The sequence below is a fragment of the Bactrocera tryoni genome, chromosome 2 (genome assembly GCF_016617805.1).
Source record: "Bactrocera tryoni isolate S06 chromosome 2, CSIRO_BtryS06_freeze2, whole genome shotgun sequence".
In the NCBI taxonomy this organism is placed as follows: Eukaryota; Metazoa; Arthropoda; class Insecta; order Diptera; family Tephritidae; genus Bactrocera; species Bactrocera tryoni.
Genome location: NC_052500.1, coordinates 37,206,848 through 37,232,690, shown reverse-complemented (window position 1 = coordinate 37,232,690; position 25,843 = coordinate 37,206,848). Strand labels below are relative to the sequence as shown.

The 25,843-nt window shown below is 36.4% G+C and overlaps 1 protein-coding gene across 1 annotated transcript; it reads right to left on the bottom strand.

The window, feature by feature from the left end:
• Positions 1 to 1,378: 1,378 nt before the first annotated feature.
• On the bottom strand, positions 1,379 to 25,395 carry LOC120767833. The gene is made up of 8 exons (XM_040094120.1): positions 24,509 to 25,395; positions 19,848 to 20,411; positions 19,664 to 19,782; positions 19,513 to 19,590; positions 19,224 to 19,452; positions 4,150 to 4,434; positions 3,176 to 3,603; positions 1,379 to 3,081 (listed from the first exon to the last, which is right to left on the bottom strand). Exons 1-8 carry the CDS (start codon positions 24,783 to 24,785, stop codon positions 2,722 to 2,724), a joined length of 2,340 nt encoding a protein of 779 aa, XP_039950054.1. The 5' UTR covers positions 24,786 to 25,395; the 3' UTR covers positions 1,379 to 2,721.
• Positions 25,396 to 25,843: the final 448 nt, after the last annotated feature.

The window sequence follows — 25,843 nt, the reverse complement described above, 5'->3', positions numbered from 1 at the left end:
TAAAAGAGTAATAGTAAACTACATGTTTGAATTTTATTTCATTTTAATATTTATCATTTGTTTACATAAATCTTTCACATTTATAAAATGTTCATGCCTATCGAATCTACCGAGTACATATAGTATATGTTTACTCGGTATTACATATGTATGTATATACATATGAATCTGTGAATATGTTTCGCATCGAAACTTATTCGTAATACAATTTAGCTTACTGCCACTGTTATTTGTTATTTGACCTGAAAAGTATAATGAAACCAAATCACATCACAATCTGGACGTTATACATCATACTCATTAGAAATACGCAGGATGTTGTGGATATGATGGTACAAAGAAACAAACAATTTATTAATTTAAGCTAATTATGTACATACATATGTATTAGAGCTCTTAAATTTATTCTAATAACTTCAAAACCGATTATTTGAATATCCGCTTTGTAATCGTTGGTGTGAATAAAACGATTCGAATAGTCGTAACACTGCGTTGTTCTACATATTGCGAGCATTTGAATAAATCAAAATTGTTTGAAGTCCAAGCAGGCTTTGATTTTTCCTTCTTTTAAATTTGTGAAAAGCCAATTGTACGTCTATATATGTACGTCAAAGTTTTTATAATCTTATATACGCAGATACAATTTTTAGAAGTTAAACGCTTACGGTTCGTATAGCCGATTATGAACAATTAATCGAATAGTCGCAAATGGACGGTTAATCGATTAGTCGACGATTTACGACTATCCGGATACTACAAACCGAATAGTTGGTTAGTCCAATATCAAGAGATCTAGTATACATATATGCATGTATGTATGTGTACAGTTAAAAATATTTTAGTGGCCTGAAAAAAGCGACTGTCGTAAAATCGATGTATAAAAGTAAATAACCATAAATTTAGATGAAAATTGTAGAGTAAAACGTATTTTCTAGGAAAGTTCTACATTTTCAAATTACCAATGAGTTACAAATATTTTATTTACTTAAGGGATCGGTCTCAGTGTGACCCTCCGAAAAATCACTGATTTTCGCGATTTCTTTTTGATGTTGAAATTTATTAATCGTTTTGATTTTTTATAAATAAATACATTCATTACAAATACAAAAAAAGCGAATAAAACGAATTACGAATAAAATAAAAGCTTCCATAGCGCGATACCGAATGACGTTAAAATTGTTTTCTCTAAATTGGAACTAGATATGTTCAAAACTCTTCTATTGAGAGTGGAAACCCGTTTGGAAAAACACCATTCTTAGAAAAACGCGTTTAAAGATCGGAGTCGCTATGTTAAGGACTCCATTCCCTTTCTACAAGAAACGCTTTAGCGACCGTAGTAATTTGAATTTAGATTTCAAAATTTGAGAATATGTTTATTACAGTGTATACTATCCGATAATGCAAAATAATATCGATTTCTCGAAAATTTCGTTTGAAGGTAAAAATCCATCTGATGATACGTACGAACTTAAAAATTTGAACATGGAATATAAGACTAAAAGTAGCGGTTCGATTACTGAGAATTTCAGATGTACTTATGAAAATAAATTGCGCTAACGAACGCCAAGTTTAAGTTATTTAAAATTGGTAAGGAGTGATTTTATGGAATGGGTAAAAATTTGGCTTGAACTAATCCCAAGGTATTACACCGTAAATGATGAGAGAAAATTGTATAATTTCGGTTGCAGTATTGCCGAATTGGCGTCGTTGACAAAATTCGACTGTTATGAAACATACCTTTTCAAATGTATAATGTGATAAGTGGTAGAATATACAATATCTATCTTACACAAGTGAAATATTATGTTTTCATGTGCAAATTCATTTGTACAAAACAACATTTAACATTTTAGTTACGACCGTTATTTCGAATGATTACAGCACGGTGTATGGATATTTATTGCACACAATTTGCTGATTTCAGTGAGGGAATTGCCTTCTACTCTCTCTACACAAGTCTATAGGTATCTAGGTGAGCTTGTAAATAACAAAATTAGAATTTCGATGATGTGATTCATCACACATGCTTTTTGGAGCCCTACTGTACTGTGCACTGTACAAATAATATTTGCGGGAAAAGACCTACGAAGTATACGTGGATAATGGGCAGAAAATATAAAACCTTAACATCAATAGAGAGAAGAAAATAAAGCAATATTTCACAATAAAAGAGTTAACAATACAAGTAGCAGAAATAAATTTCCCTTACAACCCTGAGATTAACAAGCTCTACTGATTTTTACAGCTCATTAGTAAAAGTTAACTTCTTATGTTTCCAAAAGAAAAAAATATTAAATAATATCGAATTTATATGTATTTTTAATAATTTAGAAATATTTCATTTTACCGTTAATTCAGTTCCGTTAAAGTATGTTTTCTTTTTTCTCTACAGCAGTTCAACTTTGTTATCATACATACATATGTACATATGTATATCTAATGTTTCTACCAAAACATCCGAAACTTACAGGTAGCGAAAACTTTTCACTTTCTTTCATACATATTTGGGTTAAGTGCCATTATATATACATATAGTATATAGTGTTTGTAATAAGGCTATAGCTATGTGGTCTTTGTCAGTATGTAAATAAATCACTCATTTGTTAGTATGAAAATCTCTTCTAGGTATTTTTTTTTGCTAGAATCACCACAGCCGCTCTAGGTTAGTGTGTTGGAAAGTCTAAAATGTGAGTTCTCAATATTTGTTATATGATCTTTTCCTTACAAATACATTCCATTTACTAAAAAATCTGCCTCATGTGAATAAGGCGCTTTTCCGCCCATACGACGTGTGCGCCGACTGACTGTACGCATTCGGCAACCAATCAGTATGGCCAGAGCTGCTGTGACAAGTAAACCAAGCGTTAAAGAGAGCATAGCACCACCTGGTCGCTCAGATTGTCCGTCATGATCTCGAAATTCGAAACCAAGATTGTCGTGTATCAATTTATATTGTTCGTGCACGGGGGAGGGGACAATAACACGTTGTCTTTGTTCTTCAAGAGTTAATTCTATTGGATCCAGCTGACTTTTAACCTTTTCACTTTTCGGAAGGTTGGTCATTTTATGATATTTTTGCTTCTGAAATTAAAAAGAAGCAATTAAATAAACATCCATAATCATAAACATTTCGGGAAAGTTTATCACCTTCTGAGTTCTCATACTGTTGACTTACCTTTTTTGGTGAATATGTTGACATTTCTTCCTCCTCGTATTCATTATTTTGCTCTTTAACTTTGACGTTAGATGCTGCTGCTTGTATAGTATTAGATTCTCCTGATACAGATTTCGAAACAACTAGCGACCCATTCGGTAATGTCACAGGTACGACTGACTGCTGTTGAGAATCAATTACTTCTGTTTTGTGTTGTAGCGACGATGCTACTGCGGGAGCATTTACGTATCTTACAGACTGTTCAGAGGCTTCCTTGGCTGCTACCGGAATTGCTTGTTGTTGCTGATCTACTAAGTTCATATTGTAAGGTGGCCGTGGCTGCAATGGTAATGGCAGTGATTGTTGTTGTTGTGAAATGTGCGTTTGCGGTGTAAGAACCATTTGCTTTGACTGTTGAATTTGCCACTGCACATTCGACGGCATCATAGCTATTATGCAAGGTTTTAACATTTTAATTTGAAATATTTATCTGTGGTAAAATGTACATATACATACATACTACATAATATAATTATTATTACAACAACAACAACGTTCCCGAAATCATTTAATTTCTCAGTTACTAGGAGATTATACATACATATATGTATGTATATATCAATAACATACACTCTCCCATCTGTTCGAATTTCGAACGATCTATAAATTGACAAAATCGTGGCGATTTACAGATGTACTCTTCCTACTTGGTGTAAAAAGTGGATTGGTTTGATAGCTTATCTAGAGTATTTGCTTTCCAAGAGAATAACCGTTATTTAGAAGAAGAGAATATTGATAGAAGTTATACATTAAAAACGTATATATATATTTAAACCCTGCTATATCTAATTCCATGACTGTAATAAATTAAAGGTTAAGTAATCAACAGGTGACTATGGTTATCCATAAACATCCCTCCTGTCCCTACATTACACGGGAACGAAGTTATTTCTGTGAAATTACGTATGTAATGTAGTGTAGATGCTAATACATACCAACTGGCACGACATATTGTTGTTGTGTTGGAATTTGCTGTTGTTGTTGCTGTTGCGGTACGTACATATCGCCGGTTGTAAAATCTGTTATTTGGGGTACGTAAATACCGTTACGCTGCAAAGTTACAGTGTTATAAGCTGGATTCAAATTGATGTTTGGATTGTTGTTTGTATCTGTATTAGCATAACTGTTGGTCTGCACACTATTGGGACTATTGTTGGCATTTACACCTGTTGTCGGCACTTGTATTCCTCCTTTGTGGCTGAAGATGCGATTTTTCATATCTGGTAGGCATACAAATAATACATATGTAGATACCAATTTTACATTATCAAATCAGTTGTGTATGCTGCTACAGCTGGTGGTAAAACTACTACCCATTGTAAATAAATAAAGTTATGAATATAAAAGCCTACTTAACCGCGTTAACGGTATCTACGCCAATAAAGAAGATAATCAAATTTCAGACTTGAGAAATAATTTTTTCTTAAGTTCGGGTATAACAAGTTTATTATATCATATTCATATGAATTTGCAACCCGTTGCTAGAGAGTATAATAGTTTTATTCACCTAACGGTTGTACGTATCATATAAAACTAAGCGAGATAGATATAGGGTTATACCATATATACTATATATAAATGATCAGGATGACGAGATAAGTTGAAATCCGGGCGACTGTCTGTCTGTCACTACTGCCACGTCCACAAATCGCAATTTACCGAAAACTTTTAAAGTGCATTTTAAGCACTAATTTAATTTGTCACAGGGGATCGCAGTAGAAAGGGGCACCTGTGGGCAAAAAATTTTAAAAAGTGAGCGTGACCCCGCTCTCTAATAAGTTTAATGTACATACATATATTCTAAACCACTAAAGCTACAATTACCAAATTCACCCAGCACTAAGAACTCTTACCGACAGCGTGAAAATTGATGAAATCGGAAGGTATTCCCGCTCATTCCCCATAAAACGGTACTGTAAACAACTACTAAAAGCGCAATAAATCAATAACTAACAATCGGTCAATATATGGGATATACAACAAAAATTCAGACCGAAACCTTTTCGGAGAATAGTAGCTCTGTGCATCAAAAATGCGTTGAATCGGGTCAATAATTCCCTGAGCCCCCATATACCGAATATAAAGATTTTCGAACTTAGCCCTTCTTCACTCGTTGTAAATAAATTTGTGCCTTATCCTGTAATTGAGAAAAAAATTTTAGCCATTTAAGCATCATGGTTAAGTTTTATTTATTGCGACGATTGTATATTCCTATTGAGAAAAGTACATATAGTATCTAAGAATTGTTTCCGCGTGCTTCATTACCTTCTGCACAAGATCATATTGCCTTAGGTTCATGTTGTTACGTATTGATTTGCATTCGCAAACAGTTTTTTTTTTGCCTATTAGCGTTCACTGATCCCTCAACACTATCTATCATATACATATGTATACTTATGTACAAACATCACTGTAAGTATGTATTTCGGGTTGACTGACTTACTAGCTGACTAACTCAATAGATGCCTGAGTGTCTGTGTACTTAATGACTCTTTAGTCAGCTATCAGTACTTCGAGTTCAGATTGCACAAGTGTATTGCACGGAAATATGTCAGATTTGTAAATGTAAGTATGTTTGCAAGTGCATTTCGACTCCTAAGCGAATGTGAGTACCTATGTGATTATGAATTTCGTACATACATATGTATGTGTAATGTATAATAACATCCATTAAATATTAGAGAAATACTGTTATTTTTGAGGTTTCTAATGTAATGTCGTAAATAGTCACATTACATCCGCTTACATTGCAAACGATATTTATCAAAATAATGTACTAAGTATTGTACACATTGAAAAGGTCCACAGAAAACTCCGTGATTATATACATACTACATGTATATCTCTTATGGATATCCCATAATAACATTTTTTTGTCGTTTACTCTTTGCGACAAATACTGTCTAATTTTCGAAGGGATTTTAACCAATAGAGTATTAGTCCTTATCCAATTAAATATAAGTAATTACATTATTGATTTAATATAGATGTATGTATATGGCCCTTTAAAACATATGATTTAAATTAATATTTTCGAAGGTATTACAGATTGAAGTATATGCGTACAATTTCAAACTGATCCTTCCTGAAAAAAAATACAATGGCTGAATATTTGGAATAGTAGAACTCACTAATCAGTCGATGAATATTATACCTCGTGCATCCCAAAAGACTGATGTTATAACTTTGCCAGAGGACTTTTTCGTCTCTCCATGTGCAGTCCACAACAGTGACTGTCGATTGAACCCCAGTGTGGAATGATGGAGATATGTATGTCACACACCGACGCAAATATTCGGTTTTATTACGATTAAAGAGCACTCAAACATTCGTCAGAATCAGCAATTCGTTGTTATTGTTGGATTATGAACTTGCGCGTCACTCTACTGTCTTCATTGTCCTCATTTCCAACTTAGGAAATCTCTTTTCAACGGCGATTTTATCTAATTTTGATAATACCACATACTAATAAAACGTTCTCTGTGTTTCATTAAGGTAACTCATATACCATCACCAATCATATGCAGTAAAGTCAGCCGGGTGTTTGAAAATCCTGATATTAGTTACTTGTGGTTCTGTTTCGATTTTTCCCATTTTCATCCCGATTTTGGTGGACATAGGTCGGGTGGGTCCCGGGATATGTGATTTCACCAAAAAATAGGCCATAAAACAATTCTAAACCCGGTTGTTGTATGTTTAGTGGTTTAGGAGATATTTACATCTTAATTTAGTGTTTAGTTATGCCACTTTTTAGGTTTTCGGTTAGTTTTGTGGGCGTGGCAGTGGTCCTATTACGTCCATCTACGAACCAATACATTTTTTTACTCTTGCAATATTTATCCTATATATTCAAATTTGGTTTCTGACACTTATCTGACCTTATCACAGGGTTTGTCCGGAAAGTAATAGTACTGATTTTCTTCCGCGATTGTATTTTGGAGCGTGCGCACAACGACTGGATTCGGTAGAGAGCGTTCTATCTAACGAACGAGCGAGTGGTCAGTTGTCTCCGAGCTCCTCGAGAGTTAGGACAAACATTTTCGATCGACGTGTTTCTATGATTGGTGCAAGCCGAAAATGCAGCGTTCATTAGAGCAAAGGTACGTGATTAAATTATGTGTGAAATTCGGTTAATCTGCGATAGAGACGTTTGAATGATGAAGCAGGCTTACCCAAATGTTGCTTCAGCAAGAAATGGTATATTTCGGTGGCACTAGGCTTTTTTAGAGGACCGGGAAGAGGTCGCAAATTCAAAGTGAAAACGATGCTCATTGTCTTTTTTGGCATCAAAAGCATCGTCCACCATGAATTTGTTTCTCTTGGACAAAGCATCAACGTCAAGTTGTACGTGGAATTCCAGAAGAGACTCACGAGAAGAGACTTGCACCACGACAACGCCCCGGCTCACACCGCCTTTCTTGTGAACAGCTACCTAACCAAGGCCGGCATCCCAACGCTTTCGCAGCCGCCCTGCAGCTCAGATGTAGCCCCCACATTTTTTGCTTCCAAGCAGTAGGGACCTCGGCTCTCAAGGCTCTTCCAGAAAATGCATTCCGTGACGCCTTCAATGCTTAGAAATCGCACTGCCGGCGCTGCATCGACGCAGATGGAGCCTATTTTGAAAGTTTTTAAAGAATTTTAACTGGTTCAATACATTTTTTAAATCGACGAAGTCCTATTACTTTCCGGACAACTTCCGGTCTTTGACCAAGTATCCTCTGGGTAGCCTAAGAACATCCGTTTGAAGGCGAGCTAAAGTGAGAAGGCGAAATATCCCCTACATAGGGTTGTGCGCTGGGTTTGGGACCCGCCACGTAAAAAAACACCCCAAATGAATAGTAACAACCAGCCCCGGATGAGAGACCCCCCTTTTGATGACGACCCCGGCAAACGAAATAAGGACTACGATTTAAGGGCATGCACCTGGAATGTCCGGTCCCTTAATTGGGAAGGTGCCGCTGCCCAGCTGGTTGATGTCCTCGTGAAGATAAAGGCTGATATCACCGCCGTCCAAGAAATGCGATGGACGGGACAAGGACAAAGACGAGTAGGTCCTTGTGGCAATTACTACAGTGGCCATATAAAGGAGCGCAAGTTTGGTGTAGGATTCGTGGTGGGAGAGAGACTCCGTCGCCGAGTGCTATCATTCACTCCGGTGAATGAACGTCTAGCCACAATCCGCATCAAAGCGAATTTCTTCAACATATCGCTGATTTGCGCCCACGCCCCGACAGAAGAGTAGAACGATGTGACCAAAGATGCCTTTTATGAGTGCTTAGAGCGCATTTATGAGAGCTGCCCCCGCCACGATGTCAAAATCGTGCTTGGCGACTTTAACGCCAGGGTGGGCAAAGAAGGTATCTTTGGCACTACGGTCGGTAAATTCTGCCTCCACGACGAAACATTCCCAATATGGGAAATATGGTTACCTGTAGTACTAGATTCCAGCATAAGAAGATTCATCAAGCTACCTGGTAGTCTCCGGATCGAAAAACTACCAACCAGATCGATCATGTTGTGATAGACGGAAGACACGTCTTCAGTGATTTAGACGTGCGTGTGCTCCGAGGTCCTAACATCGACTCGGACCACTATCTTACTGCAGCTAAGATTCGCACCCGCCTCTGTGCAGCAAAAAACGCACGCCAATAAACACATGGAAGGTTCGACGTCGAGAAACTGCAATCACAACAGACAGCCGAACGATTTTCTACTCGGCTTGCACTCCTGCTCTCTGAGAGCACTCGTCAACAACTCGGTATAAGGGAACTGTGGGACGGCATTTCAAACTCCTTACGTACAGCTGCAACCGAAACCATTGGTTTTCGGAAAGTGCAAAAGAAAAGCTGGTACGACGAGGAGTGCAGTCTCGCAGCGGAGAGAAAACAGGCAGGCTACCTCGCAACGTTACGATCGACCACAACACGCGCGGAATGGGATAGATACCGAGAGTTGAAGAGGGAAGCGAGACGCATTTGCAGACAGAAAAAGAAAGAGGCCGAAATGCATGAGTACGAAGAACTTGATAAGCTGGCCGACAGGGGTAATGCTCGAAAGTTCTACGAAAAAATGCCGGAGCATACTCTTGTAGAAAGTTGACCTAGTCACTGATGCCCAGAGCATACTTAAATTATGGAGGGAACACTTCTCCAGCCTGCTGAATCGCAGTGAACGCACAACACCAGGAGAAGGAGAACCCGATTCCCCAATCGATGACAATGGAACAGACGTTCCATTACCCGACCATGAAGAAGTTCGAATAGCAACAAAGCGGCAGGGGCCGACGGATTGCCGGCCGAGCTATTCAAACACGGCGGCGAAGAACTTCTTTGTAAAATATGGTCGGAGAAAGCATGCCCAACGATTGGAATTTAAGTGTGCTATGCCCAATCCATAAGAAAGGTGACCCCACAATCTGCGCCAACTACCGTGGGATTAGTCTCCTCAACATCGCATATAAGGTTCTATCGAGCGTGTTGTGTGAAAGATTAAAGCCCACCGTCAACAAACTGATTGGACCTCATCAGTGTGGCTTCAGACCCGGAAAATCAACAACTGACCAGATATTCACCATGCGCCAAATCTTGGAAAAGACCCGTGAAAGAAGAATCGGCACACACCACCTCTTCGTCGATTTCAAAGCTGCTTTCGACAGCACGAAAAGGAGCTGCGATGTCTGAATTTGGTATCCCCGCAAAACTAATACGGCTGTGTAAACTGACGTTGAGTAACACGAAGAGCTCCGTCAGAATCGGGAAGGACCTCTCCGAGCCGTTCGATACCAAACGAGGTTTCAGACAAGGCGACTCCCTATCGTGCGATTACTTCAACCTGCTTCTGGAGAAAATAGTTCGAGCAGCAGAACTAAATAGAGAAGGTACCATCTTTTATAAGAGTGTACAGCTGCTGGCGTATGCCGATGATATTGATATCATAGGCCTCAACACCCGCGCCGTTAGCTCTGCTTTCACCAGACTGGACAAGGAAGAAAAAGAAATGGGTCTGGAAGTGAACGAGGGCAAGACGAAATATCTCCTGTCATCAAACAAACAGTCATCGCACTCGCGACTTGGCACTCACGTCACTGTTGACAGTCATAACTTTGAAGTTGTAGATAATTTCGTCTATCTTGGAACCAGCGTAAACACCACCAACAATGTCAGCCTAGAAATCCAACGCAGGATAACTCTTGGTGCTGTGTAACAGGTGCTACTTCGGACTGAGTAGGCAATTGAGAAGCAAAGTCCTCTCTCGACAAACAAAAACCAAACTATATAAGTCACTCATAATTCCCGTCCTGCTATATGGTGCAGAGGCTTGGATGATGTCAACAACTGATGAGTCGACGTTGCGAGTTTTCGAGAGAAAAGTTCTGCGAAAGATTTATGGTCCTTTGCGCGTTGGCCAATGCGAATATCGCATTCGATGGAACGATGAGCTGTACGAGATATACGACGACATTGACATAGTTCAGCGAATTAAAAGAGAGCGGCTACGCTGGCTAGGTCATGTTGTCCGAATGGACGAAAACACTCCAGCTCTGAAAGTATTCGACGCTGTATCCACCGGGGGAAGCAGAGGAAGAGGAAGACCTTCACTCCGTTGGAAGGACCTGGCTACGCTTGGAATATCCAATTGGCGCCACGTAGCGGAAAGAAGAAACGACTGGCGCGCTGTTGTTAACTCGGCTATAATAGCGTAAGCGGTGTTTACGCCAATTAAGAAGAAGATATAATACAATTTTAAATTCTATATGATTTTTTCTTAAAAAAAACTTTACCTTATGGCTAGAAATTGTACAAATCCAAATATATGTGGACACCAGTACCTAGTGACCTTTTACCGAAAATTATTGAAATTCACAGAGGTTCCTTTCCTGATTGAAGTGTGTCTGTGCGCTACAAATGGGTTGAATCGGTCAATACTTCCCTGAGATTATAATCTTTATATTAGATGTATAATAACACAGGTCAACACGATTTTTGGGTCTGACATCTACATGTTAAATTTTAGTTTCTCCTATGACAAAAATAAGGAAACAAAATTTTTTTCCGGTTAAAGTTTGCTTTCGTAGAAATTAGAGCAATTTTTCGATTTTTAAGCAGAAATGACTGATTTTTATATTTTTTCTACTATAGATTATAATTAGAAAACTTTTTTTTAAATACAAGAGTCGTTTTTATTCAAGATGTGTGATAAACATTAATATTTAAATGTAAAATAACAAGGAATTACTGTCTAAAAGTGAATATTTTTTTGTATTTCTTTTATGCTCATATGAGCTCTCTCTTATTAAACCCCAAATATACTTATCGATGTAGATCAGCCCAAAGCAAACTTAAAGAACTCAAGATAAATATTTAAGTGTTTTTCAATGTCTAGAATCAGAATCAAAGCATGAGAACAGAAACCCAAAAAAAATGAGTGGAAATATCTCTTTAAATTAAATATACGTGCCTTATTGGATTTCCAAATCACATCGGGTGAAATTTTGTGGTGTAAAAACAGTTAAAATTAAAACTTAAACGTGCAAACGTACAATAGCCATTGTATAGTATAGAAACACTCCTACTCTTGCGTCGTCGCCGCGCATCCCAGAAATGTGAGCAAAACTTGTGCAAAATATGGTGGCTAACCCATGTGGAGCCTGGAGTCAGGGCAAGAAGTGAGGAAGGTTCAGAGGAGCCAATTCATCATATTCGCTTTAAGGGGCTATACCAATGTGACGCTCTCAAAAAAAAAATATTTTATTTGCTTTTCGATAGCTTATATTTCCATAAATATCCTGTGAAATCGGGAAGGTCGTATCTTGAATAGTTTTTGGATGGCAGCGTTCTGAAGAGCGACCTCTCGGAGGTGCAAACATATACATATGTACATATACATATGTAAGTGAAAATTTAAACGCGTTTTTCTCGAAACGACATTTTTCAAAATTGTTGGCGCCATAACTCTTCTTTTGATTGGTTGAAAATTGTCATTTTTTGATATTTTTCAAAGATCGTAAGTCATTGTATAGAAAATATCTTTAAGTGTAATAAACTTTTCAAATTTTTTTATTTCAGCTACTCATTTGGCCGGAATCATGCCAGCAATTGGGGGCATTTTTTTGGCACCTCCGAAGACAGCCCATAACTCCGTTATTTTTGAACATTTTTGAAAAAAAAGAATTTTGAATATAGCTGAAAATATACCTTATTAGGTTCGAAGAAGTTCGAAATATTCAATCGCGTACTTTCTCTTAAAAAATTCACTAAAATCGCCTAATTTTCATGCGTCAAACTGGTATATGTAGCCCCTTAAACGTTTGCTGAAGTCTAAGTGCAGCGTCTGTTCACCAAAGGTGCGGCTGAAAGCGGGCGTCGGTTTTGAAAAAAGGGATCGCTGTATAAATGTGTAGAAAACTTTATATTGCTCACCTAGCGAGGTTGTGTGTTGAGTTTTAGACCCGCCACGCCAGTCCCAATTAAAAAGGAGCAACAGCATCGGATGAAAGACTTTTTCGACTCGGACCGCAATCTGTGGGTATGGCAGCGAGATTTGAAAATAGAAGCGAGATGCCGACAAAAAACAAAACAGACTGAAGTGCGTGAATATGAAAAGCTTGATAAGTTGACTGATAGGGGTTAAGTCCGAAAATTCTACGATGCGGCGACATTCATCGCACGTCACTGGTGACAGCCATTACTTTGAAGTCGTAGGTAATTTCGTCTATCTTGGAACCAGCATCAACACCAACAAAATTAGGCTTGAAATCCAACGCAGAATTACTTACTATTAGAAGATTTATGGTCCTTTGCGCATTGGCAATGGCTATTTCTGCAGTCGATGGAACGATGAGCTTTACGAAATACAGTAGTATCTCGATAGACCGGACACCCTTTAGTTGCTATTATCCGCACAGTTTTATATTTTTTACTCTTTAATTCGGACGCTACAAAAAATGCAGACATTTGTTTCTCTTTTCGTTTTGGTATTATGATTTTTACTTTGCGTTGTGAGTTTTTGCTGCAGCAGTTCGAAGAATATCGGTACTTTAACGAAAAAATGTGCGTATATATGCACTAAATATGTACTTAATGTATTGCCAATTATGGTGTATTTATTCCAAGAATGATATTATTCTCTACACGGCGGTGCACCGTTTGTTGATTCATATGTAGTTCGTGAAGTGGCACAGTGACTGGACTTGCATTCAATTTCTTTGTTATTAAAATGAGCGGCAGACAAATAAATAAAAGAGCTCATAAAACCCTATCTATTCAGAAAAAATGTGAAATATTAGATCGCCTTGATAAAGGAAAATCTATTAGATACGTTGCAGAACAATTTCGGGTAACAAAATCTACTGTATTTGACATAAAAAAGAAACGTGATGCTATCAGAAAGTATGCGTCCAACTGTGTGCAGAAACCAGGTTAGTTAAAGTGGAACCAATTTTGGTTTCCAAATTTAATAACTTAGTGGAATTCCTTAGAAAAAAGGCCGACCATGAAACTAGGAGAACATCCGGATATGGAGAAGGCCTTAATGACTTGGTTTGTTCAACAGAGAAACCAGAATATCCTATATCAACCGAAATGATTCAACACAAAGCAAAATATTTCTATAATCAAATAACTGGCAGAAATGATTTTGGGGTAAGTTTGGGGTGGATTTCAAATTTTAAAGCACGACATGGCATAAGGAAATTAAAAATTTGTGGTGAAAAAGTAAGCAGTGATGTTTCTGCAGTGGAACCATTCAGGCAAAAATTAAAATCTATTCTAGAAGAAATGGACCTAGACCATGACCAGATTTATAATGCAGATGAATCGGCAGCCTTTTGGAAAGTTATTCCTGCAAATACATTGGCGCACTCGCAAGAAAAATCTGCATCTGGTCGAAAAATTTCAAAGGATCACGTAACTTTTATGCCTTTTTGCAATGCATCTGGCACACATAAGCTACCCCTTTTGGTAATAGGCAAATCAACTAATCCACGATCATTTAAAAATTGCAATGTGCCTGTAACTAATAAAGCAACTAAAAAAGGTTGGATGTCAACGTTCGAATTTACTGAATGGTACAGGAAATATTTTATACCGGATATAAAAAAATGTTTGCAAGACAATAATAGACCATTAAAAGCTATTTTACAAATCGACAATGCTCCATGCCACCCAAGATCAGAAGATATTGACATAGACACTAATTTTCGAATTGTCTTTCTTCCACCCAATTGCACAGCAATCATACAGCCTTTAGATCAAAATTTAATTCAAAATGTTAAAGTGTCTTACCGAAAACAACTTTTGAATTATCTTCTAATTGATAATACAGATATTGGAATTGCATTAAAAAACTTTACGCTACGAAATTGCGTCACACTTTTAAACAATGCGTGGTTAGGTATATCACAGCAGAATATTGTACGCAGTTGGAACCAGTTGTTGTGTGGTGACCGTCAAGAATGGATGGAGGAAGATTTGATACCTCTGGCTCAACTTACAGCCGCTAATTCAGACACGAATGAAATTCATACCATCATCGCTTCAATAAATCTGGACGCTCAAGTTGATACTCAAACCATAAATGACTGGGCCACTGGAAGAGATGAATTCGAATACGATTTTTCTGATCGGGAAATTGTGCAGTCTGTGTTAGAAAACGATAATATTGAGGAAAATGGTTCTGACTCTGACTATAGCATAGTTGAAGTGGAAAATAAAATCAGTAGTAGTGAAGCAAAAAGTATCTTTTCCAAAGCGATTCAGTGGGCAGAACGCTTAAAAGGAAACTGCAGATAAAATGTTTAGAGAAAACTCTAAACAGACCAAAATTGAAACTTTTTGAAGTTATACTTCTTATACGAGTTCGGAAAAGGTTGCGATAGATTCAGGTTGCACAACCTTGCTCAATATGAATCTACGCAACCTTGCTCAAGCGCAACCTTGCTCATTATGAATCTACGTAACCTTGTCTGCGAAGATGTTCGAGCAGCAAGCGAAGCGGTGACAATCGGCGATAGTTTGTTCGTTTCTTTCGGCACAGCTCGGCTTTTCTACCAACAACACAATGTCGCCATGCTTATGCTGTTGTTGTTTTTGTAGAACAATCTTTCAATTTTTGGTTGGTGACATATTTCAATTAAAAAGTCAATTCTGTTGGGCTTCGAACTACGCAACTCCAACGTGCTCGTCGTCACTTTCCAAGCGCTTACTACCTAGACCACCATTGACACTTGAATTGCGTTGTCCTAATTATGTGCATGTATGTACATCTTCTATCATATTAATCTTATGTCTCTGCACATGGTCATATCATAATCTTATTATGTATACGCATGTGCGCATTCAGAAATTCAAATCATGATTTTATCACTTATCAATATAATGTATTGCATGCGCGCGCATTAATTTGCATGTTCATGCATTCATATACATACATATATTTATATGTACATCTGTATATTTGTATACACTTCCGAACAAATAATGCATAAGCATACAAACATACATATGCGTACACATGTGAATTTGTCACCAACACAAAATTGAAGCATTGCTCTACAAGAACAACAATTGTCTAAATAGCAAAAGCACAAGTCAATATGGCTGCCAAATTGGCGAAGTTCAAATGTAGTAAATCTTACAACAAAAACATTTTCATTCATAAACGCAGGCGCAAATTCCACAAGCAACCTCGCTTCATTCATAAAAACAGCCGCCGTAACATCTCCCCGAGCATGCCTTTGCCAACAAGCGTCTTTTCGCGACGATGGCAAAAGCTAAAAATCATAAATTGAACAAGTTTCTGATGATTCTTCACAGAAAGAAGTGACAAAAGTGGCAACATAGCCGTTGTCGATTTACAATATTTGTCTAAAATATTTTTCCGTGACTCGCAAAAATCTGCGTCGATATGTATGCACGCGCATACATCTTCATACATATTTACTCTGGTTTGTTGGCGACGCTGTTCGAGCAGCAAGGGAAGCGGTAACAATCGGCGATCGTTTGTTAGTTTCTTTCGGCACAGCTCGGATTTTCTACCAACAACACAATGTTGTGGCGCTTTGTTTCGACACATAGAAGTACTGAACACAATGAGCGCGACCGAGTGCAAACGAATATATTAGAATACACACGTTCTTAGGGACACAGTTATTGAGCCAGTTGCACAACTACATAACTGTGTCCATAAGAACGTGTGTATTTGACAGATGTCGCTTGCAGTCTGTCGTGCTCAATTTGTTCAGCACTTGACTCTTTGACAAAACGCAAGTTTCGGCCATTGGTTGACCGTGACAATGAAGATGCGAAAGAAGCGTGCGACACTTGTTACTATGAATGTATGTACATCTGTATGTATATGGCTAGCATTTGCTTTCGCAAACATACAGACAAATGTGCCAAAGAAATAATATATGTATGTACATATGTATATGCCATAGAAATTCTATTGCTGCAAATATGGAAATGATAACGAAATAATGCGAATATGCATATTTCATGAAGGTTATCAATTTTCTTTGAAGAAATGAAGTTCATTTGACACATCTTCGCTTTGTAATAGACGAAATAAATATAACTTTTTTGAAATAATTAAAAAAATTAAATAATAAAATTAATTATTTTTTTATCTAATTTTTTACGATTTTGTAAAAAACTAAAATTTTTACAATTTTTCTGAAAAAAATGGTTCATATGATACAAGATCACGCATATGTGTCTCAGAGAATGCTTCTTTACATTCTTTGTGTGACTTTGCATATTTTTCTTCAAAGCATTTCCCTTTATTCATCCTCGCATGAATTCAGTCGTTTTACATAATATATAACGTAATATATTATATTTCTGCCACTGTACGTGCTCAATTCTGCTAAATAGCCAGAGCACGGCGAATTCCTTAGACAAATTCTATCAGCTCTGTTAGTCGCGCAATCGAACCGTCATACAGATTTCGATTTGCACCTTCTCTATACTTTACGTTCTCTAATTATGGTTTGGTTATGCAGAAAGAAATATACAATGGATCGCCGATTGTTAACTCTTTCCTTGCTGCTGCTGCGCATATGTATGTTTGTATGCTTGTGCATTATTGAAGTTATACTGCTTTTTCTTTCCTTTGTCTTTCATTTCTGCGAATTCTCAACTATTTTATGTGACCTTTGGTTGAAATACTCTGCGTTGGTCCATTTTTTGGAAATCGACCTACGATGACGAAGTATTTTTTCGTTTTATCTGACAGCGTAAGGTTAAGAAGTTCATTTCTTATTTTGTCCTATGGCATATTAGATATGATGTTTCTTCGAAAATCATTCGCTTACAACGGATAAAACGACTTTTGAGTGGTGATTCTAATGAATGAGTTCCTTTTGGTTGAAACGCTCTGCGTTGGCCGTTGAAAAGTTAAGACTATACTTCTCAGGATCATTCATTTCTTCAAAGAAATTAATGACCTTTAGAAATATGCATATTTGCATTATTTCGTTGTCATTTCCATATTCGTAGCCATAGAATTTCTAATGGCCGCCGATTGTCGTAAATATGTGTGTATGCATACGTATGATCATGAATACATATCGCAGATTTTTGCGAGAAGCACCAGAAAGTTGTGCAATTTATGATTTTTGGCTTTTGCCATCGTCGCGAAAAGACGACTTGTTGGCAAAGGCATGCATATGAATGAAGCGAGATCGCTTGTGGAATTTGCGCCTGCGTTCATGAATGAAATCGTTTTTGTTGTAAAATTTACTACACTTGTTCTTCGCCAATTTGGCTGCCATATTGACTTGTGAAGATCAATTTTTTGTTGGTGACAAATATATGTACATATAAGTATATATGAATGTGTGAACATGCAAGTCAATGCGCGCACATGTAATAAGTATATTGATAAGTGATGAAAATATGCTGCTGTTTCTAGGAGTTTTCTAGTTTTCTTTCATACAAAATGATATGCATTTCTTAGAATATCACTAAGAAGTATAACTTCATCCGCGCGTAGGGACTCCACGCACCTTTTTTTTTCAAATGCATAACAATTAAAAGTATCCATGTTGACATACAATTTAATTTAATGCATAACAATTAAAAGTATGCATGTTTACATAAAATTTTAATAAAAACTGAATTTGAATTAAAAATGTATGTTAATTGTGTCATATTTCTTTCCCGCAAACAACCATTAACAAAATATCTATAATCCGGACACCCCCGTTATCCAGACGACCCCCAACATCAAGGGTGTCCGATCTATCGAGATACTACTGTATACGGCGACATTGACATAGTTCAGCGTATTAAGAAACAGCAATGCGCTAGCAGCTGTCAGGAGGAAGGGAACACTCCAGCTTTGAAGGTTTTCACCCGCCGGTGGAAGCAGAGGAAGAGGAAGACCTTCACTCCGTTGGAGAAATCAGGTAGAAAAACCAGTAAAGAAGAAGAGTTCGGTTGTTGCATGTGCTGTGTGGAACGTAGTCCTGTGTTGTTGGAACCAGATGTTGTCAATATCAACTTCTTTCAACTGCAGCCACAAAACAAACAAAATGTATGCTTGAAATTTTCAACAATTCGTCGAATAGCGTGTACAGAAGGTGCACCATAACCATTACGACCATAAAATGTTAAAAACGTACGAAAAGTTGCAATTGGAGAACGATTATTTTGATAATAAAGTTGAAAAATTTGTAAACGCTGTTCTTGATTATATGATGGAATTGTAAGCACTACTGAATACAATGAAAATAAAATTACAGATGTTGACATATTAAAAATAGAATAGAATTCCGATTGAAGCCTACACTAATAAAACCAGGACAGGACAGGACTGAACAAATTACTGGAAATTTTTAAACTTTGTACAACGTCGTTAATGTGATGGGATTAGCTTTATGAGATAAATTAAAATATTCATATACGGCTTTCAATTAGTTTAATATAGGAATCTCGGTAGTGTTTATAACAGTAGTATTTTATAAATATGCAAAATAATCTTGCGTACATAAGTATGTACGAGTACATACCATCATTTATTGCTTGCTCTTGCGGACGGGGACTAACCGCTTTTCGAGTTTCCCAAGCCGCAGCGTCCTCACGATTATTTATCAGCGGGGAGGCAACCCCAGACAGGTTTTGTTGAGCTAACTGCTGCCTCTCCTTCTGTTGTCGTTGATGTAATTCTGACATAGAGATTAATTGTGATTTTGCGACATCTTGTAGAGGAGGTGACTGATATTGGGACACTGAAGCAAACTGTAAAATTGAAAATGTTAGTCGGTGATATTAGTTTATAATGAGAGCAAAGAAAACCACCTTTTGACCTTTAGCTTCTACATTGATCGCGGAGGCAGTGTCACCATCCGATTTTGCCGTTGAGGTAGCTCCTGAGCACTTATCGTTTATACCGAAGAGAGATGTAACAAGCATAATTTTAACCAAATTTTAATTGTTATTGAAAACTTACTTCCGGTCCTTCGTCACTACCATCTTCACATTGTGGTATACCATCACAGGCATTATAGATAGCAATACATTCGCCGGAATGACAGGGGAACTGAAAACGTCCACAATGGGGTGGATACACTGTCAAAAATTAAAGGAAATTATTCGTATTCATTTATGTAACATTATACATTTAGTATACGTACCATTTTGTGGAAAAGCCAAGCTCATTGGTGGTATTCGGTCTGCTCCTAGCATGGGTTCTGGTGCCGCTGTTGCCAATATATTCGTGTTTCCTCTAGAAGTGGCGGTGACAGGCGTTCCTACCATATATACTGTGGAAATGTCTACAGGCACCTTTCCCGATCCAACTGCTCCAGACGTCATTTTATCATGCGTTTCAGGTTTTACTTTTAAACGTGTTAATTCCCACTCTTGTTGCGAAAAATTTTTGGTACCAACCACTTCTGTTGCACTTGGGGCTTTTGTAGTCTTTTCATTCAAATTGTGTGCGACTGTCAGCACAGCACTGGTATAATTAGTATGACGAGTGAATTTACAATGAAAATTCTCAGGTGGACCACACTCGAAAAGGTAACAATAACCGTCACTTTTATCTTCAAAGACATAAACGTCACAGGATTCCGTTTCGCAACAGAGACGTTGACATTCCTCAGTGGTGTCGAGCTCAAGACCTTGTAAGTACTTGCCACCAAGTGTTTGTGATTCGCCTGTGCGAATAATAGTGTTTTTGTGGATTTCATATTTGCCTTCAAGAAAAAGTAAGATTGTTGAATAACAATAGTAATATTTGAGGAATTTATTATATAATTTTAAAAATAACACATTAATAAAACTGTTTGATTTGAAGTTTTATTCGTGTAGACTTTTTCTTTGTACAGGGAGGCGCAAAAGTCAGAAGATGATCAAAAGATGCTATACATTTTGCAATTGACCTCTAATGTCAGTTCTGTTTTAACATTTGTGTACGAGTGCTGAAATTGTGATGGTGCCTAAACCAGCTAAATCTGAGAACGAAATCACTTCATATAGACCAATCAGTTTGTTGTCTCTATTCTCTAAAATATTTGAAAAAAATATTTTTGCGCAGAGTATTGCCAATGCTAAAAGAGAATAAGGTGATACCTGAACACCTATTTGGGTTTCGTCGATATCATTGTACTCCCGAACAATGCCACCGTGTAATTAATTACATTATTGATGCTTTAGAACGTAAAGAATATTGTTCATTCATATTCAGCTGCGTTTTTCGACATACAACAAGCATTTGATAAAGTTTGGCATCATGATCTACTATACAAATTAAAAAAAGTATTCTCCTCTCAAGTATATCTAATTCTCAAGTCCTATTTAACAAGCAGGTCGTTTTATGTAAAGATAAATGACGTTACGTCTGACATAAAATACATAAATGCAGGAGTACCACAGGGAAGCGTTCTGACATTCCAGAACTTGAAAATGTATTAATTGCTACTTATGTTGATGACACTGCTCTATTGTCGTCAAGCCAGACGCCAATTGAAGCAACTAATTTAGTGCAAAGAGAATTGAACAAGATACAGACTTGGTTAGATTGCTGGAAGATGAAAGCAAACGTGAGTAAATCCGTACACGCTGCCCTCCTTTGCTTTTAAATGGCAATAATATTCCTAAAAGTGATAGCGTTAAATACCTCGGCATGCACTTGGACAAACGATTAACTTGGAAACAGCACATACAAGCCAAAAATAAACAATTAAAAATAAAAACCAAACAACTTTATTGGCTACTTGGGCATGCATCGCAGTTATATCTTGAAAATAAATTACTATTATATAAATCAATACCAAAACCTACATATATGAACATACGGTGTGCAGTTTTGGGGCACTGCTTGTAATTCAAATATTGAAATTCTACAAAGATACCAATCAAAAACTCTAAGATTAATTACAAACTCGCCTTGGTTCATAACAAATAAAGCCATTCATTCATTCAGACCTTTTGTTAAAGATGAAATTAAAAGATTTAGTTCAGCATATTTGCACAGGATAAGTTATCATGACAATCCTTTGGCAGTCATGTTATTAGATGATAGTAATAAAACTATTAGACTTAAAAGACAACATGTTCTAGATCTCCCATTTAGGAATTAAGTAAATGTTTAATTATATATGTTACTGCGATATTAAATGTATAATTAAAATTTTTATATAAACATTTGTATTTAGAACATATTGTTATATTGTATATTATTTTTGATCTCACCAAAAATATAAGTCAAATTATGGTTTTGTTATCAAATTTGCTTATTATTTACTAAAATAGATTGCAAATAAAATGTATTTAACAAAAAAAAAAATTACAAAAAACATCGGAAAGTAATTTTTGCTCCACCTGTTACATACATTTATGTTGGCCAGCCAAACGTTGTATGTAGAAACATTTGTAAATATAATTACTATACAAATATGAAAATTATTTTAGATATGTCTGTCTATAATCCCGATTGATACTCTCAGTTACTCGAGTAAATGCAACAAATGCATTAAGAAACAAGTAAGGAAGAGCTAAGTTCGATGAATTAAGTATAAAGGATTGTTTTAACGTGCTTATATTACAGTGCAAAAATGGCCAAAATCGGACTACAACTCCTCTACCTTACCATATAATAAAACTTTAAATTCCATTTCTAGTGTATAAATCAAGATGCAGTTAATATAACGATATTAAACTTTGCACGAATAGTGGCTTTGAAGTTTGCCCCCTATTTTTATAAATTATGTAAATCGGTCCAAAATTGTTCAAGCCTTTAGGTACCGAATGTGTTGAATCCAGTAATTGACTTTTGACCGAAAATATTAGTCAATGTGAGAGATATATAATTTAAATACAGAGAGTACTTTCCTAATAGGAATACTTTCCTTATGCCCTATGCCCTCATAAGCCTAATATAAAGATTTTCGAACTTCCGGGTGACCGCATACCGCATATGAGTTATCTTTTTGAAAATGAGAGAGCGTGTTTTACTTATAACAGTGTATGTTTGTGCCTAAAATGGATAAAACTGAACAAAAATATGACTAATATCATGATTTTCGAACATCCGGTTGACTGTACTCCATATGATTGGAAATTGTATGTGAGATACTTTCATGAAGCCCTGGGAACATTTAATAGTATAAATGGAAAAATAATATTTAGTATCGGTAAAAATAGATAAAATCGAGTCAATACTATTCCCAACTCCCATATACAACTTGTAATGACTTTCACTATTCCAGCAAGTTTTATGCGGAATATATCGGTCAGTGTATTATTTATATTATTAATATATAAAATTACTTCAAAATATAATAGGTTGTCAAAAAAGTATTTTCGCTAGTTGGCGCTGACAGCGCATAGTTCTAGTTTTATTCGTCGCATCGGCATATTTTACAGTACTACTACGATAAAGGCAAAAATGCATCTCAAGCCGCCAAAATTTGTATAGTTTATGGACCCGATCAGTTTCCATTTCCGCCGCACAACGATGGTTTCAACGTTTTCGTACTGGTGTAGAGGTGGTCGAAGATGCGCCACGCTCCGGAAGGCCTGTCGTCGAAAATTGCGATAAAATCGCTGAATTGGTCGAAAGAGACCGGCATAGTAGCAGCCGTAGCATCGGTCAGGAGCTGGGCATGAGTCATCAAAAATTCATTTCAATTTCAATAAAAAAAAAATTCAATAAAAATACCGTAAGACTTTTTTGACAACCCATTATATCTACGTACATATGTATATAAAGTATACTTTCTTTAAGGATATACATATATTTCAATATATGTGACCTGGTCTACGAAAAGGGAGCTAACGTGGGAAAACTAGTTTTCTGGGAAAAGCAGTTAAAAATAATCGTCAGTTTCTCGTTATCTCATTAATTGTTCTCCTTTTTCTTGACACCTAAGCCCCCTTTCCGTAGACCAGGTCACATATACATATGCTATGTCACTAAAACTAGTTTTATATATGTAGATGTTGCATACTTTTTAGCGCATCTTTTTGGTGAGCTGCTTCAACTTACCATCGCCTTCCTACAGTGTTGCTCAAATATTCTAGGTTTCAGTACTATTTAAAAAAAGTTACAAACAAACATACATACATACAAGTGAAGCTAATAAAAGCGTGTTAAAAAGTAATGAGTTTTAAACATATGTAATTAGCTAAAAAGTCAAAAAAGCTAGAATAATATGAAGTGTTATGGTAGTTACACCAACATAATTAGCAAAGTTAGTTCATTTTAAAAAATAACAAAAGAAGAAACAAGCAACTCTCTTGGTACATTTTGAGCTCATCCATGCTTTTGGAAACAAGCTAGTTAATCCGAAAATCTTTTCTTTTAAAATAATAAGGAAGTATCGATCTTAAATTTACAATAATTACATAAGTGTATGAAACTGATCAACAGTAGATATGCTATTATTGTTATAGGAATCCACACTAAAAATCTGCAACACTTGCTGGAACTCGCATGCTTTTATTTTTAAATTGTGATGTCCGATAGACCACAACAATGTAAAAATACATAAAAAGTTCTAAGACAGACGGATTAAATAGAATTCAGTGAGCAATCTAAATGATTGTCTGGTCAAGTAATATAGAAATATAATATTAATTACAGATACGATCATAAGCAGTCGCTTCAAATATTAAATGAGCGATAAATCGGAATGACTAAAATACCCACAGTCCAAACGCGTAAAGAAGCAGTCAGTCGTTTAATTTAAAATCAAACAATGGAATACTCTGATTGAAATTAGCGTCACGCCATCAAAACACTTCATGTAGTATGTGCATATGTATGTTTGTTGTTTGTTATTTTATTTACCCAAACATAGTTCCAAATCCATTCTTTTTTTTAAGCGATGCGTATCGGCGTCTGCTGGTTTTACGGTGAATGGACTGCCAAATGCACCTGTTGCCTGTATGGCAGCCCAACTTGCGTAACCATCTCCGACTTTAGAGTCGATAACTTTGGAACTGCAGCTGATGTGTGGGACATTCTGAGTCAAAATTAGGAGAAACATAGCGATTTCCGCGGTTTGTCGCAGAAGACGTGTTTCGGGACCGATCGTGACGTCCATTAAAAAGCGATTAAGAAACATGAAATGCACAAAAATAATATACGGTTGAAATATCCAGCTGAAGGGTACAATTGGATATATCCTTTGATTTTGGCGTGCAAACAATTATACGTATGTATATTAGGTTAAGATTCTTCGGTTGACATGCGTTTTATTACATTCATGATATCATTCTGGTAGCTGCGTTCATAGTCATCTGTATATGATGTAGCAAGTTCCAATTTTTAAATGCGAATTGATTTGATATTGTTGTTTTCACTTATTTTCATTAATCTCATTTTGTTTCAATTGTTTAATTTATTTTTGTAACAGTTATTTTTTTGATATTACTATTATTGTTGGTACTCTTGTCTGTTATGGGAAAATATTGATTTTTCCACACGCTGTTTCGCTAGGACTATATATTTTTTCAATGAAATGCTTTTGCAACGTTATCTCATTAAATAACCGTAGATTTACATACACCAACTTAATTTACATCAATAAAGTATTTTTTCCTAAAAAAATCGTTATTAATAATAACTTATGTGCTATCCACTATTTTGTTACTTGACTCTTTTACTCTCAGCAACTTTATGTGCACAACCAGAGTTTTATTTTAACGCCATGAAGTATTCCAATGGAAGTAGTATTCCAATAAAAGCTTATGTAGAATCAAACACGTCTGGAATAAAAATATTTGAAATTTTGTAGGCACTCGTAACTTATATAGGTAGTGTAAAAAAATATTAATTATAAAGGTTATATTTATAAATTTGAAAGACTACGTTCTTCGTTAATAAACTTTGAAGAATAAAAAACGTTACACTGGATTCATTGCATCTACTATTATAGTACAACTATTTTTATGCCCTGAACAGGGTATATTTAGTTTGCCACGAGGTGTGTATCACCCATAAGTAAATGTTCGATACCCTATAAAATATACATGTATGTATGTATAATTGATCTGGGTAATGAACTGAGTTGATTTAGTCATGTTCGTCTGTATATATGCGAACTAGTTAATAAGTTTTCACGAAATTTTCTCCAAAAAGGTGAACATTTGACGGAACCACCGATATCGGACCCCTTAAAGC

Excerpts from the sequence above, each read along its gene's own strand:
- LOC120767833 (XM_040094120.1), bottom strand. The coding sequence starts at position 24,785 with ATGTTTCTTAATCGCTTTTTAATGGACGTCACGATCGGTCCCGAAACA. Across the intron at positions 19,453-19,512 it reads TAGAAGCTAAAGGTCAAAAG|TTTGCTTCAGTGTCCCAATA; the intron begins GTGGTTTTCTTT and ends TCAATTTTACAG. Across the intron at positions 4,435-19,223 it reads AGAGCAAGCAATAAATGATG|ATATGAAAAATCGCATCTTC; the intron begins GTATGTACTCGT and ends TATGCCTACCAG.